This window comes from Coenobita brevimanus, chromosome 110, assembly GCF_032717465.1.
Source record: "Coenobita brevimanus isolate Jiangsu-jjx chromosome 110, ASM3271746v2, whole genome shotgun sequence".
In the NCBI taxonomy this organism is placed as follows: Eukaryota; Metazoa; Arthropoda; class Malacostraca; order Decapoda; family Coenobitidae; genus Coenobita; species Coenobita brevimanus.
The window spans coordinates 33211069-33226314 of record NC_137063.1 but is presented as its reverse complement, the minus strand read 5'-3'; the positions used below and the strand labels follow the sequence as shown (position 1 = coordinate 33226314).

Here is a 15246-nt window from a genome sequence, read left to right as displayed (position 1 = left end):
AAAAATATCAAAGGGAAACCCTGACAGGGCAGGGGGGAGGAAGGAAGGGGTGAAGGGACCATGGTTTAACAGCTGTTCGGTGCCACCCGGCAATTTCAAATTACAGGTGGGAAAAAAGTCAGATTTTTTTTTTAATTTTTCCGGTTTTTGGCCCATTTTGGGAATGTTGAGTCCCGGGACGAATATGTCCGGTTATTGGGGATGTCCGGAAATTGGGCGTCCAGATATTACAGGGATTGCTGTACTATATTTCGAATAAAACCGGTTTATGCAACAGGCAAATAAAAAATTGTATTTACGCATAAACTGCCACACACGGTCTATCAGCTCGGGACTGTCCAAGGGGAGCGTGGCTAATTTGAAAACATCACGTACGTGTAAAGTCGCGTTAAATCGAGAAACCCTTGTTAGTTAAACATATCTCCTTAAATATTTGCTCATGTTAAAACGAAAACGGGTTTTTTTAAACTTGCGTTAGTCGAGAGGTAACTGTATTGTCATGTGGTAATTTTTTCATTTCCATGCTCACTTCCCTGTTTCTTATCACTGCTTTCAAGGAACCAGCAACCTTTCTTCCCTGCTGTACCCATTCAAGCACTTCACCCTCCAAACCTCCATCCTCACTCATCACGCTACCCAAGTACTGTACTTAAATGTACTCACATTTTCCAATTCCTCACCATCAAACCTTGCTGTACATTCACTACCTTCACTTCTTTCAAAGACCATCACTTTACTCTTCACTACATTCACCTTTAGATTCCATTTCTTACACACTCTCCCAAACTCATCCACCAAGCCTTGCAGCTCCCCTTCGTCTTCACTCAACAACACATCATCATCTGCAAACAACAGTACAGGGAGTTTCCAAACACTACCCTCTCTCACCAGGGCCACTCCAACATCCACTACCCTAACTTGTACCTCTTTTATTACCCCATCTATGTACAGATTGAACAACCATGGAGAGATGACACATCCCTGTTTCAACCCAACCTTCAAAGAGAAAAATTCACTCAGTTCACCATCCACACGCACTGCAGCCTTAGCACCATCATACATACTCTTCACAGCATTCAACAACTTCCCATCTACCCCATACATTTTTAATACTTTCCACAATCCTTGCCTATCCACCCTGTCATATGCTTTCTCCAAATCCATGAAAGCTGCATACAACTTCTTTCCCTTCTCTAGAAACTTTTCCACTAAAGATCTAAGAATGAATATCTGATCTACACAACCTCTTCCCTTCCTAAAGCCTCCCTATTCTTCTCCAACTAATTCCTCTGTTCTTTCCCTAACTCTGTCAGTAAGTATCCTACCATACACTTTTCCTATTATACTAAGAAGACAAATGCCCCTATGATTACCACAAACTTCTTTTTCCCCTTTTCCTTTGTACATGGGAATAATTATACCTGGCTTCCAATCCTCCGGGACTCTACCTTCCTCCCAGGCCAACCTGCACATCTTCCACATCCATTCTACTACTATCTCTCTCCCATGCTTTAGCATTTCACCAAACACTCCATCAATTCCTGGGGCTTTCCCCAATTTAATTTTCTTCATTGCTTTCACAACTTCTATCCTACTGATTTCTTCCTGTCTTTTCACCTCCCTCCTTCTCCCAACCATTCCCCAGCCACTTATACTTGCATTACTTCCATCCTCTATGTTCAACAATTCCTTAAAATGTTCTCTCCATCTGCTCACTTTTTCTCCCTTCTCCACTAGTAATCTACCATTTTTATCTTTCACTCCCCTGCTAACTACACTTCCACCCTGTCTTACTCTCTTCACCTCTTTCCAGATCATTTCCTTACAGTCCCTCCACTTTGCACTCAAATTCCTTCCAAATTCCTCATCCACTCTCTTCTTACTCTCTCTTACTAATCTCTTCACCTCTCTCTTCCTTTCTACATGTAACTCTCTCTTCCGCCTCTCTACTTCTTCCACGGTCCTATTTCTCATCTATTCATTGTATGCTTTCTTCTTTTATGCCACAGCCTGTCTCACCTCTTCATTCCACCTCGCTGTTCCTTGCACCCTCCTCCGTCTTCTCTTCATCCCACACACCACATCACATGCTGCACATATTTCTTCAGTGAATATCCTGCACACACCTTCCACGTCCCCCATCTGCTCCAACTCATATTTGGCCAATTATTGCTCCACTTCTCTCTTTTATTCTGCCTTTTTCTCATCCTCTTGTAACTTTTTCATTCTCCTTGCAATTACTCCTTCTTCCCGTCCTTCCCTTCTTCTATTTCTCCATCTTATTTGGATCTTGATTCTGGTCAACACCAAGTAATGGTTAGAAAGTCCACTCCCCCAACCTCTATAAATTCTTGCATCCATTACACATCTTCGCATCCTTTCATCCACACACACATAATCAATCATTGCCTTCCTTCCATTCAGTTCACCACTCACCCTTCTCATCACTCGCCATGTATACCTGTGGATCATTTTATGCTTGAAGAGGGTATTGGCTATTACCAACCCCCTCCCAGCACAAATGTCCACTAACGCACTGCTATTCTCATCTATCTCAGCAGGCACACCCCACTCACCAACTATTCCATCCACCTTCATATTCCCTACTTTACCATTCATATCACTGATCAAAAACACTCTCTCATTCCTTCCAAACTTTTCCATGCACACTTCCACATTTGTCCAGAACTCTTCTCTCACTCTGCTTGCACGATCTTGCATTGGCGCATACACGCACACAATCGCCCACATTTGTATTCAAACTTTCAATCTTACCCACACAATCCTTGACCCAACTGATCCATACTCTCTTATGTTCTTCTTCCATCTTTTACTCACAACTATACACACTCCTTCTTTTGCCCTCTCATTCTCACCTACTCCTGCACATATACTCCATCCATACTCCCATTCTCTCACACTCTCATCTCTCCATTTAGTTTCAGTTACTCCACATACATCAACTTTCGCACCCTCAAGCACCTGGACAATCTCTCTCTCTCTTTCACCTCATCATTCGCACCTCTTACATTCCATGTTGCAATTACCATGTCCTTTGTCCGGTCCTGGGTCGTCATTGTTTGGTCAGTCCTTGTCCGAGGCTTCTTGTTCGACTTTTTAGTTAGCTGTTTTCCGGGGAGGGGCACTAACCCTCCACCAACCCTTTTAGTCGCCTTGTACGACAAGCAGGGATACTGGGGGAGTATTTCTGAAAAAAAACATACCCTCAGGGGTGGTATTCTTGTATATTCATTTCTAGTTCTTTTGTATTCTTCCTTTGTTCTGTTATTATCTCTCTTCCTACATTTGTTCCATGCCATGTCCCTTTCTTTTTTTGCTATCATACACCTTTTGTTAAACCACTCCTTCTCCCTGTTTTCTTTCCCACCTACTCTTGGAACATATTATCCACTCCTGAGTTATAGAGGTCTCTAAAAATATCTCCCTTCTGCATCTCTCTTGTTTCTCTGAATTTTCTCCAATCTGCATTTTCAAAAAATTTCCTCAATCCTGTAAATTTGCTTTTCCAAAGTTGTATCTTCCCTGCCCATAAGGCTCATCTCTTGGCACCATGTTCCCTTATATCATCTGGAACTCTATGACCACATGATCATTTTTTCCTATAGGACACAGATATTTCAAAGATTCAGTTATGTCCGGTTCTTTGGTTAGCAATAAATCTAGTCTTCCTGGTGTGTCATCGCCTCAGAATCGTGTCTCTTCTTTGACCCACTGTGTCATTACATTATTCACTGCTATATTTAACAATATAGTGCCCCACGAATCTTCACTACTTCCTGAGTCCCACCCCTCCCAGTTCACCTATTTACAATTAAAATCACTCATCAGAATTATGTTGTTGCTTTTCTCAATCACTTTCTGTAGATAACTAACCATGTCTGACAACATCTCCTGGTGTTCATTGTCATTCCATGCCTTTGTCTTAGGGGGAACATATACCACTGCCATGTCTCTCTTGTCATTCTCTCCACTTTCAAGTTTCATATTTACCGCTTCAGCCTTACCCTCTCCCAGTTCCACATTTTCCACACTGATGTTGTTCTTCACTGCTATCATTACTCCTCCTCCCATTTTTTCTTTTCTGTCTCTTCTCCACAGTTTGTATTTGCCATCTCCCATATGGATATCAATATCCTCTCTTAAGTTGGTCTCTATAAAGCACATAGTATCTGGTTCTAACCTTGCTGATATTAAGCCATCAACATTAGTATATGCCACTTTCCAACTTTTTTTGCTGTTCTTTATTCCCTCTTCTCTCCCTCTCTCCGTCGGAATCACTTCCTCAATTTCTGATCCATAACTCTCCAACAGAACACTGTCTTCTCTTCCTCTGTTCTCTGTTCGTTTTTTCCCTTTGCTTCCTTTACTAGCTCCTTTATCTTAGTGCTTTCTTCCTCATTTGCATCTCTCCTTATCCAAACATTCTTGAGCTCCTCCTTTTCTGATAATTTCCATGATCTGTTGATGATTTCATTTACCATTATCTGTGACTTAAACTTTAGTTTATGTGGCCTTGCCCCTCCTTCCTCGTACTTTCCTAGCCTAAACAATCCTTCAATCTCCTCTTGAGCTTCGTTGTTACCCTCCATAACTGATGATACTATCTCTTTTGCCTTATTCAATTCTTCTCTTTCCCTTTCTGATCTTACTGTGATCTGTTTTTCTTTTGGTCCTAAAATTATCACGCATTTTTTCTTGTCTGCTACATTCCTGACTAAAGATTCTCTACTTCTTAGTACCCTAACCACTTCCTTTTCCACCTTTTACATGCTTTGTTGTTCTATAATCTCTTTCAAATTTATATTTCCATCCTCTTGAATTCTCTTCCACCCCTTGTGTTGCTCCTTGATTTCCTTAATATGTTCATCATGCGTCCTTGATTTTGATTCATGTTCATCTAGTTTACTTTTCATCCTGTCTCTTTCTTCTTCCAACCTCTTATCTTCCCTCTTGAGTTGTTTTATTTCATTTGAGGCCGATTCATTACTCAACTTTAATTCTGTGACTTGCGTTCCTTGTTCAGTACTGCAAGTGCAGACATTGTCCAACTTGTTCTGAAGTGTCTTAATCTCTTTATCCTGTTTTAAGCTCCGTTCCTGTAACTCTCTAATTATTGTCCATACCTTCTTTTATTCCTGGACATTCCTCTCTGCCATTTTCTCCACTCCTGCTACTCTTGTTTGGTTCAGTTTAGCACTTCCTTTACCCTTATCCTTGTCAGAAAAGCCTGCAAATTCACCACCATCAGATGTAAACAAAGAGCTACCTCCTTCTGCCATGATGCAACCTACGTAAACTTTCCACTTACACTGTGTTCTGTACTCTTGCTTGACTGAAATCTGTGTTTTCTTAACTAATATCAGACGGGACTCCATATTCACGTATTTATTCACATAAACACAATAGGCTAGGTTCCTTTTCGCCGCTGGGTCAGTGAATAATTCCCCACTATCCACAAAGAGCTCCATCTCTGTCAGCGACCTGTGTGTGTGTGTGTGTGTGTGTTGAGGGGGGGGGCTTCCCACATACAGCTCTTCTCAACAAGGTGAAGTCAAAGGCATTTTGTCTCATCAGCTCTTTCCCTCTTACTGACTCCCTTCAACCTCTGTTTCTTCGCCATACTGCTGCATCTATCACTACTTATATGATCACGGCTCTTCTGATCTGTCTGCTTGCATCCCTCTTCTATTACAGCAGGCTCTTAGCACCCGTCTAGCAACAAACTCGTACCTCTTTTCTATCCAACTCTCTAATGGAAGTTATCCGATACTCCCAGTTCTCCACTTATACAACAGGTCAACTCTAGAACTGTCTCCCCCTGCCTGTATTTCCTTCTACCTATGACCCCTAGTCCTTTAAATGCACTGTGTCCAGGCATCTCCAAATCAATGGAGCTTGGATTTGTCTCTGTTATTAAATGTTTATTTTATTAATTTTCTTTTTTATATATTTACTTTTTCATTTATTTACTTATTTTTTCAGGGAACAAGCCAGCAGGCTTCTAGCCTTTGGTTCCTTTTCCCTTGAACAGAAAAAAAAGTAACCATAGAATGTGTACAGGAAAGTTCTCTTTTTTTTCAATATACGATAGCATTTTCGCTTACACAATCGCTGATGTGCATGCTTACTGTCATTTGTTTGTTCCAAGCTGGCCTTTGAACTTGGTCACTATCTTGTGTGTTAGTGTCAGTGATGGAACAATATTGTGGTGCTGTGGTTCAAGCAGCAAGTGAAGTGCAATTATATGAAGTAATTATCACCTTAAGTGAGCTGGAAATGAATTTTTACATATTTTTCGTGGTAAGCAGAATGTGAAATGCAATGAAGTGAAATAACTACTAGCTGAGGCAAATTAGAAACTTTGTTCTCAGACTTTGCTGATCCCTTGCCGAAAACATATCTGCACTGAAGTCATGTTATAGTTGAGAACATATGATAAACCTTTATGCAGTGGAGTTTTTTCAAGCATACTGTATCTTCACTGTAAAATGAGGGCATGCTGTAATAAGGATTTACTTAAAATAAGGTCATGCTCTAATGAAGACTTACTTAAAATAAGGTCATGCTGTAATGAGGACTTACTTTACTACTGTATAAGTCAAATTCTACCTTTCTTCTCAGATTACATTTATGAACTGAAGTAAGACCCAATTGTTTAAGATCAGTAAAAACTTTCAATTAAACTGAAATCTACACACTGTTCTCTTACCCATCAGGGAGAGATTTGCATCTTTTATGACATCAACTCACAGTTTTATTCACTTAACCACCACCATCTCCCCCATTATACATTAATGTATCTCACCTACTCATTATGCCTTGCTTATTCCACATTTCTGTTACTTGCTTCCCATTATCTGGTCCATACGCCTGTCTGGAGACATCCAAACATTTCTTCCTTACCAGACTATTTCTGCACAAGACGCATTAACTCTTTCAGGCAGAGTACATCTGTTTTAATTTATTCTTGCTACTATATGCTGTTTGCTTTAACTTGGCATAAAACTTCCATCTCTCTATTTGTCATGCAGTTATGACAAGTGCTTAATGTTAGAATATGGTGCTGGCTACTAAGAACTGATATGGAAAAGATATGGTCATAATACAGTAGTCTTTTCCACTCCACCATCATCATCATTATCCGGACCTCCTTTTTCACCCTAGGGCTGGGTGAGGAGTAGCAATGTCCAGACAGCCAAAGTCTGCCCAATTCAATAGGCCACGCTTCCATTAACTCATTGTTCAAGACTTCGAAATCCTGGCTCCATCAGAAAGGCCAAAAAAATTTCACCACTTTCAGGATCTTCACATATATCTATCTGATGAAGCCAATCCGACTGCTGTCACATTAGAATGGGGTGCCAAATCCCTGGTCATACACTTCGTACAAAATTCATCCAGCCAGCTTGATCACTTGTCAGTCCCTTAGCCTCAACAATTTCCATATCTCTCTTCCTCACATACTCGTCCACCATATCCCTCCACCTTCTTGGCCTACCTCGCCTCCTCCTTCCTTCAATTTAGCTCAGATACAGTCACTACTCGTTATACGATGGGGTTATGTTTGGTCATACCTTAACGTATAATGATTTTATCATAAATCTAGAGATTGAAACACATTACAAAAGGGGGATTATGTCAACTCAGCTTCCCAAAGTCACCTATCCAAGACTGAAACAAAAATGACAACCCACCTTAATCACTTCCTGTGTTGGTCCAAGTTGTCTCCAAGACCAAAACAAACACTATCACACCAATACAGGCAGTGTTACTCTCGTACAGTAAATCGTTGCAACAACACAACAATCACACTTGCGTAATGTTGGCCTGGTGCTACACAATGTATAGGTCTACTGTAGCACAATGCTTGGCTGAGGGGTGACGACAGCAGGGGGGCACACGTGAAGGAGTGGAAAGGACAGGGGTTTGAAGGGGTGGCAGGACCGCAACTGAACCAAAACAATGCTCTGCACGCTGGGGGCGCCATCTTGCCTGAGACAAGCGACTGTCGCCTTGCGTGTGCCTGGCGCTTGGTACGAAAATTTCCGAGAGCAATATTGTTATAGCGGGAAATTCATCGCAAATCGGAATTTGGGGTGGAACTTTTCTGTTATCGTTGTAGTGAATTATCGTGTACCGAATCAACATAAAACGAATGGTGACTATATCTTTTTCACCACTCTATTGTTATCCATTCTCTCCACATGATCATACCATCTCAGTAAACTTTATTCGATTCTGGTGTCCACAGACTTCCTCACTCTGCATCTTTCACGAATCACATTATTCCATACCCTATTCACTCTCTGTACTTCACATACATTCTTCAGCAGTCCCATCTCCACTGCTCTTACTCTTGACTTTTCATTTTCATGCCACACCACAGTCTCACATCCAGTGTTTAAGTTGGCACTAACACTCCTTCATGCAAGCCTTGTGCAGCTGCAACACTCAAGCCTTTGTTTCTTATCAAGGCCTTCATAGCACCAGCTACTTTCCTTCCTTGTGTCACTCTACTTTCCACTTCTTTTACACATTCTCCTCTTTTATTCTATCACTGTACTCAGGCATTTGAACTCACACCAATTCCCAAATCTCTCTTCATTCACTGTAACATCATACTAGGAGTCACCTTCCCTCACAACAACCATCACTTTATTCTTATTTTCATGTACTCTCAAGGCACAATGCTCACAGACATCAACAAAACTCTGCATTAGTCTACCAAGCTCTTGTCCGGTATTTGCAAACAGCACTGCATCACAAGCATACAACAAGTTTGAGATATTCCATCTATCCCTATTCATTACCTGTGCCATCCCTCTCTCCATTATATGTGTTTTTACTTATCTCATCACCTCATCCAAATATATATACTGAACAACCAGGGGGACATCACACAACCTTGTTGCAAGCCCACATTGATTGTGAACCATTCACTTAGATGCCCATTTACCCTTACACATGCCTCACTACCATCACAAAAACTCTTGATGGCACTTAGCAGCTTGCCATCTGCACCTTGCATGCACAAAACATTTCACAATCTCCATCAACCTTGCTGTACGCTTTTTCCAGACCCACAAATGCCATAAACACCTGCTCCACTATCTGTCTCACTGCAATTATTTGATCAACACATCCTCTGCCACTCCTAATGGCACCCTGTTGTCACTCACTAGGATTTTTGATAACTCTCATACTTTCTCTGTAATAATTCATCCATATACCTTCCCTACAACACTGAACAGAATTATGCCACGATAATTCTTGCACTCACTTCGCTCACCCTTGTTTTTGTACGGGGGTACAATCACAACCTTTTTCCACTCTACTGGCAGTTTCACTCGTCCATCCCTTCATACATATCTCTAACATGCACTTCATTCTGCTCTCTCCACTACACTTAATCGTCTCTGCATACACCTCATCAACCCCAGTTGCGTTCCCATTTTTCAGCCACATCACAGCCTTCACCGCCGCGAGTGTCACATTTCCTGGCACTGCATTCCTTCTCTATACACCCACAAAACCAATCACATTAACAATCACTCTGCTCTCACAATTCCCATTAATCAGTCTTTCAAAACTTTCCTTCCTTCTGGTCCTTACTTCATACCCCTGGGTTACTGATCTACCACTAAACATCCTTCACACTTTCACATTTCTTTCCACTGTTACTTCTACCTTTCTGCACCTAAAAGCTTCAAAAGGACAAAAATCTGTTTCAGGTCAGGGTGAGAGTGCTATACCAGATGATATCATTCAGCTTAAAGCCTCGAAACTCATTAAATTGGAGACGTTACATATTCTGTAGCCTTACTAACCTTTTCACTACAAGACATTCCAAGTTGAACAAATTCATTTGGTGGTGGCCTGATCTGACCAAGGGGATTAATAGTATATTCTCTTGCCAGTTACTAATGTGAACTATGTTAATATTAACCTGTCGCGTGCCAGTGCCGTTTTAAAACGGTCTGACATAATTCCACGGACAGTGCCAGTGCCATTTTAAAATGGTTTAAAATAAAAAACTTCACTGTGACCGCGTTTTTCAAGATTCGCGGATAAAAATTGGCAGGCATGTAAGGCAGCTATTCCTTTACCATCCCCCAGGCTGTCAAGGCCATACACTCACTTGCTCCCCCCTTCACGCTCGCTCTGCCTCACTCTGCCTGTGTGCCTCACCAAGTGCTGTACATAGTGAAGTCATTTTGTAAATATTTTCATGTTAAGTGTAAGTTGTAAATATTTTCTTGTAAGTGTATGGACTATATAGTGAAGTCAAGTTGTAAATACCTTCATGTAAGAGCCAGGACTGTATGTAATGAAGTCAGGTTGTACCTATCTTCAAGTAAGTGTATGATAATGCATTCACAGTGAGAAAGACATGCAAATTGTGATAGATGCTGAAGTAATAAGTAATCATAAAAGTGTACTGAACATTGCTATACGTTCCCAGCATAAATACTTGTGTATACCTTACATAGAAAATGGCTTTCTCTCATGTACGTGGTGAGCGTGAGAGAGCGGCTATACCTGTACACGAGTATGAAGGACTCAATAAAACTGATTTCCGAGCCTCGGTGAGCATTTTAATGGCGAAATTTGTTGTTTTCACATAAACAACGGCACGCGGCGGGTTAAAAAGACACAATGCTGTAAATCAGCAAACAAAATGCTGATTACCATAATATATACTGGTAACAATATTGGAGGGCAAAAATTATCTGATACAGTAACTGGAATTGGTTAAGTTCATTTGTTTTGTTTTAATTAAAAAGATTCCAACTTGCCTGCATGTGTCGGCGTTGGTCATCTAATGAGAACTCTTCACACTGCTAAATCTCTGGCAGCCTCCCCACTCAGTCCCTTATCCCTGAGGTTAAACTCTAGTACCCTGTACCAGGTCTTTATCGGTCTGCCTCTTGCAACGCCACCCCTGCTGTCCACACTTTTGCCTTTCCGCACCCAATTGTCATCCTCCATCCTCTCCACATGCCCAACCCATCTTAATCAGCCACTTCTCATCAAAGCAATAATACGCTCCAGTCCCATCCTTCCTCTAAACTCTTTTGTAAATCCAGCCCCCCCAGGCCTCACATTTATGGAAGCAATACACATCCATCTAATCATTGTCATTTCTGCACATTTGAGCCAACAAATGTAACACATATTGCATACAAAGATCCCTTAGCACAGAGGGAGAGTCCTCTCAATGTCAGGAGAGTTAACAGCTCCTTGAACTTCCTCCAACCACCCCTTACCCTAGCCACAGAGCTATCTTCAGCCCCATCTTCAGCACAAAACATGTCCCTAAAAAAAAAAAAAAAAAAAAAAAAAAAAAAAAACTTCCAGACAATCTCTACATGTTCTCCCTGACACACTGCACACATGAAATCAGCATTATCTTGCAGTCTACCTTCAGAAACACCACATCTCTTATGCACCCACTTGTCACAACTACTATGCAAGACGGAGTTACTTCCCACACCCTTGTGGCAAAGTAACCATGGCCACTCTCCCTCTGCTTTGACAGTACTGCCACCAGCACTAGATATAATCACCTTTGCTTTATCCACATTCACTCTCAAACTACGCTCGATACTGAACAAACGCTTGAATAAAAGTCAAATTTATGTGTTTTTCATCATTATTTGAGAGGGGAGTGTGAGCTGGGAGCGGGGCAGTGAAATGGCGGGGGACAGGGCGACTTGGAGGCGATTTGTTTGTGGCCACCCCAAACGGGATTGAGGCGTCTGGCAATAGATAGATAGATAGATCATTATGTGATATTCTGATATTGACAATGAACTTCAGTATCGATCCAGTATCAGGGGTGCAGGGTGGGGTGGGGCGGGGTGGGGAGGAACTGGCAATATATCAGTTCAGCAAATCGTATCAGTTACAGCACTAAAATGACGTAATGTATTTACCACACACAAGAATATTCAGGTGTAACAGGGAGGATAAACTAAGTAACTGACAATACTGTATATCAGTTTGGCAAATTGTGTCAGTTACAGCACTAAAATGACATAATGTATTTACCACACACAAGAATACTTAGGTGTAACACGGAGGTTAAACTAAGTAAGAGATACTAAAAGGTCACCTAAAGCCATGATGGTACTGCCTCTTATGTCTACTGATCAATTGTGGGGTTGTCACCATAGGCACATTCAGTCTACAACCTAGAGATCCTGAGTTTGATTCCTGGACTGGCCATGAGAGCTCTGAGAAGCCTTTTTTATTCTTGCTTGTTTGCACTTTGACCTGGAATAGGGCTCTGGAGAGTAAATTTGATGGCTGCTCATTACAGTCTAGGTGGAAACTGGGACTCAACAAAAACTGATTGTCTGCCAAAGTGACCCTTATGTAGTCAACAGTCATCAGTTTAAAACTTTTTCCAACTGCCCAACTGACCTGCCCTGGGGTGACCTCCTGTGACTGGTGTGGGTCTGTGCTCGTGTGAGGTCCTCTGGCCACTTCTCATTCACCAGCCGGCTGTAGTGGAACTGCAGGCGCTGACCCGACTTGAGGCGCAAAGACTGGTGCTCTGGCAGGAGAAGGCAGCTTAATGTGCTTTCATTTGAACTCCTTACCAACAATGGGTAACTCCTAAACTGAATACATTAAGTACTCATTATACAGTAAAACACTCTTGTTACATTTGTTTTCCATTAGGCCTACAAAATTTTACAGAAAGCTTATCAACTAAGTTTCATTGCTTCCTATAATGTTAACCGGTTTCACCCAATTTATAACGCTGACTGTATGAAAAAAGATGCAATATTTTGGAACATACCCTGACTTTTAATGAGGACTGTCTGCAAAATAATCCGGATGTAGCTAGCATAAAATATGGTATCACATTAGTTGCTTCTAATCCCTACACTTCAAGAGATGTCTCAAGCTGATTCTGACCACCTGGCTGTTGCAAGAATAAAGTTTAAAAGTTTCAAAACACTGAAGTGGTTATGTATTCTAGTATCATCATTATCTGGACTCAGTCATTCATTCATTCATCATTCAAACCTACATCACCCCATGAGGAGCATAGAAGCCCGGGGCTAGGCAAGTTGGTCCTGACATTTAAGATGAGAGTGACCAACCTCACCCATCCCTGAGTGCCATTAAATAAGCAATAAACCACAATGTTTTCGTTTTCGTTTTAAAAGGCTCCAACATGCTTGCATGTGTCGGCCTTGGTCACCTAATGGCTGCTCTCCACGCTGCACGATCCATTGCAGCCTCCCTGTTCAGTCCCTTAACCCTAAGGTCACACTTGATGACCTCGTCCCATGTCTTTCTCGGTCTACCCCTCATAACCCCACCCCCAATATTAACACTTCTCACCTTCCTCACCCAATTATCATCCCCCATCCTCTCCACATGTCCAAACCACCTCAATCTACCTCTCCTCATCACAACACCAATACACTCCAGTCCCATCCTACCTCTCAACTCTTCCATTGTAAACCTAGCCCCTCCAGGCCTTGGATGCAGGGACGCACTGCACATCCACCTAATCATTGTCATTTCTGTACGTCTGAGCCGGCGAATGTCTTCCTCCTTCACTGCCCAGGTCTCACTGCCATACAGCATTACACTCCTAACACATGCTGCATACAAAGACCCCTTAGCATGTAGGAAGAACCCTCTCAATGTCAGGAGAGGCAAGAGCTCCCTGAACTTCTTCCAACCACTTCTCACCCTAGCCACAGAGCTAGCTCCAGCCCCACCTCCAGCACACAACATGTCTCCCAAATAACAAAACTCTTCCACACACTCAAGAGATCCAGCAAGTTCAATCCTTTCACGTCTGACGATCTCCACCTGCTCACCCCGGCACGCCGTACACATAAAATCAGCATTATCTCGCAGTCTACCTCTGATACCACTACATCTCTTATGCACCCATTTATCACACACACCACACAAGATGGAATTACTTCCCACGCCCTTGTGGCAAACTGCACATGGCCACTCTCCCTCGTCTTTGACAGTACCGCCACCAACCCTAGATATCATCACTTTTGTTTTATCTGCATTTACCCTTGAACCCTTTTGCCCCATACCATCTCTCCACTTCCTAAACCTTTCCTCCGCCTCCCTTTCATCCTCTGCAATCAACACCAAATCATCAGCATACAACAACTCCCACGGGAGTCCGTTTCTAAAGTCACGTGAAAGGGCTTCAAGTACATAAACAACATGGGACTCAAGACTGACCCCTGATGCACACCAACATTCACGGAAAACTCATCACTCAAATCTCCATTCATTCTCACCTGGGTGTGAGCACCCACATACATGGCCATAACCACCCTAACCAGCCACTCCTCCAAGCCAAGCTTTCTCATTGCCCACTTCACCACCTCTCTAGGGACTCTGTCAAAGGCCTTTTCCAAATCAACAAAAACAAAATAAAGATCCCTTCTCCTACCAATATATTTTTCCTGAAGCTATCGAACAATGAATATGGCATCAGTGGTCCCCCTACCTGGCATAAACCCAAACTGCATCTCATCAATATTCACTCTTTCTCTAATCATACCTTCTAAAACTCTCTCCATTACCTTCATTATCTGATCTAAAAGCTTTATACCTCTATAATTTCCTCTTTCCAGGGCATCACCCTTCCCTTTATACACATTTACAATTACACTCTTCAGCCAATCAACTAGGACAACACACTCATAAATAATCCTATTTATCAGGTCAGTGACTAAACTCACCCCTATATCGCCTGAGGCCTTCAACATTTCGGCAGTCAACCCAGACACACTTGCTGCCTTCCCCACCCTCATCCTGCCTATTGCCTCACTCACAGTAGCAGTATCAATCAAAGGCCAAGGGCCAAACACTGGATCTGCTGGCTCCAAACCTTCCCTGTCCCAGTCAAACTCCTCATTCAACAACTGGTTATAATGCTCTCTCCATGCATCTTTAATATCCTCACTGTTCACCACTACTCTTCCTTCATCATTCTTCACACACTGCTCACCTATGATATCCCGATTATCCCTCTTCACCTGACCTGCCACCCTAAATATATTTTTCCTTTCCCTATGATTTAGGTTATCAAGTAATTGTCTCTGTGACTCAGACTTTGCCCTGTATACCTCTCTCCTAGCCCTACACTTGGCAGCCAAATATTCCTCTTTGTTACCACCCTTCTTCCATTCCTGGAAAAGCCTTCTTTTCTCCTTAATTGCAGCT

General features: G+C 42.1%; 1 protein-coding gene across 1 annotated transcript in view; it reads right to left on the bottom strand.

Moving 5' to 3' along the window:
- Positions 1–15246, bottom strand: part of Ack (activated Cdc42 kinase) — a 438035-nt gene that overhangs the window by 91114 nt on the left and 331675 nt on the right. The window contains exon 12 of the mRNA XM_080286247.1: positions 12448–12580. Coding sequence (XP_080142373.1) covers positions 12448–12580 — 133 coding nt within the window. The remainder of the gene's footprint in view (positions 1–12447; positions 12581–15246) is intronic.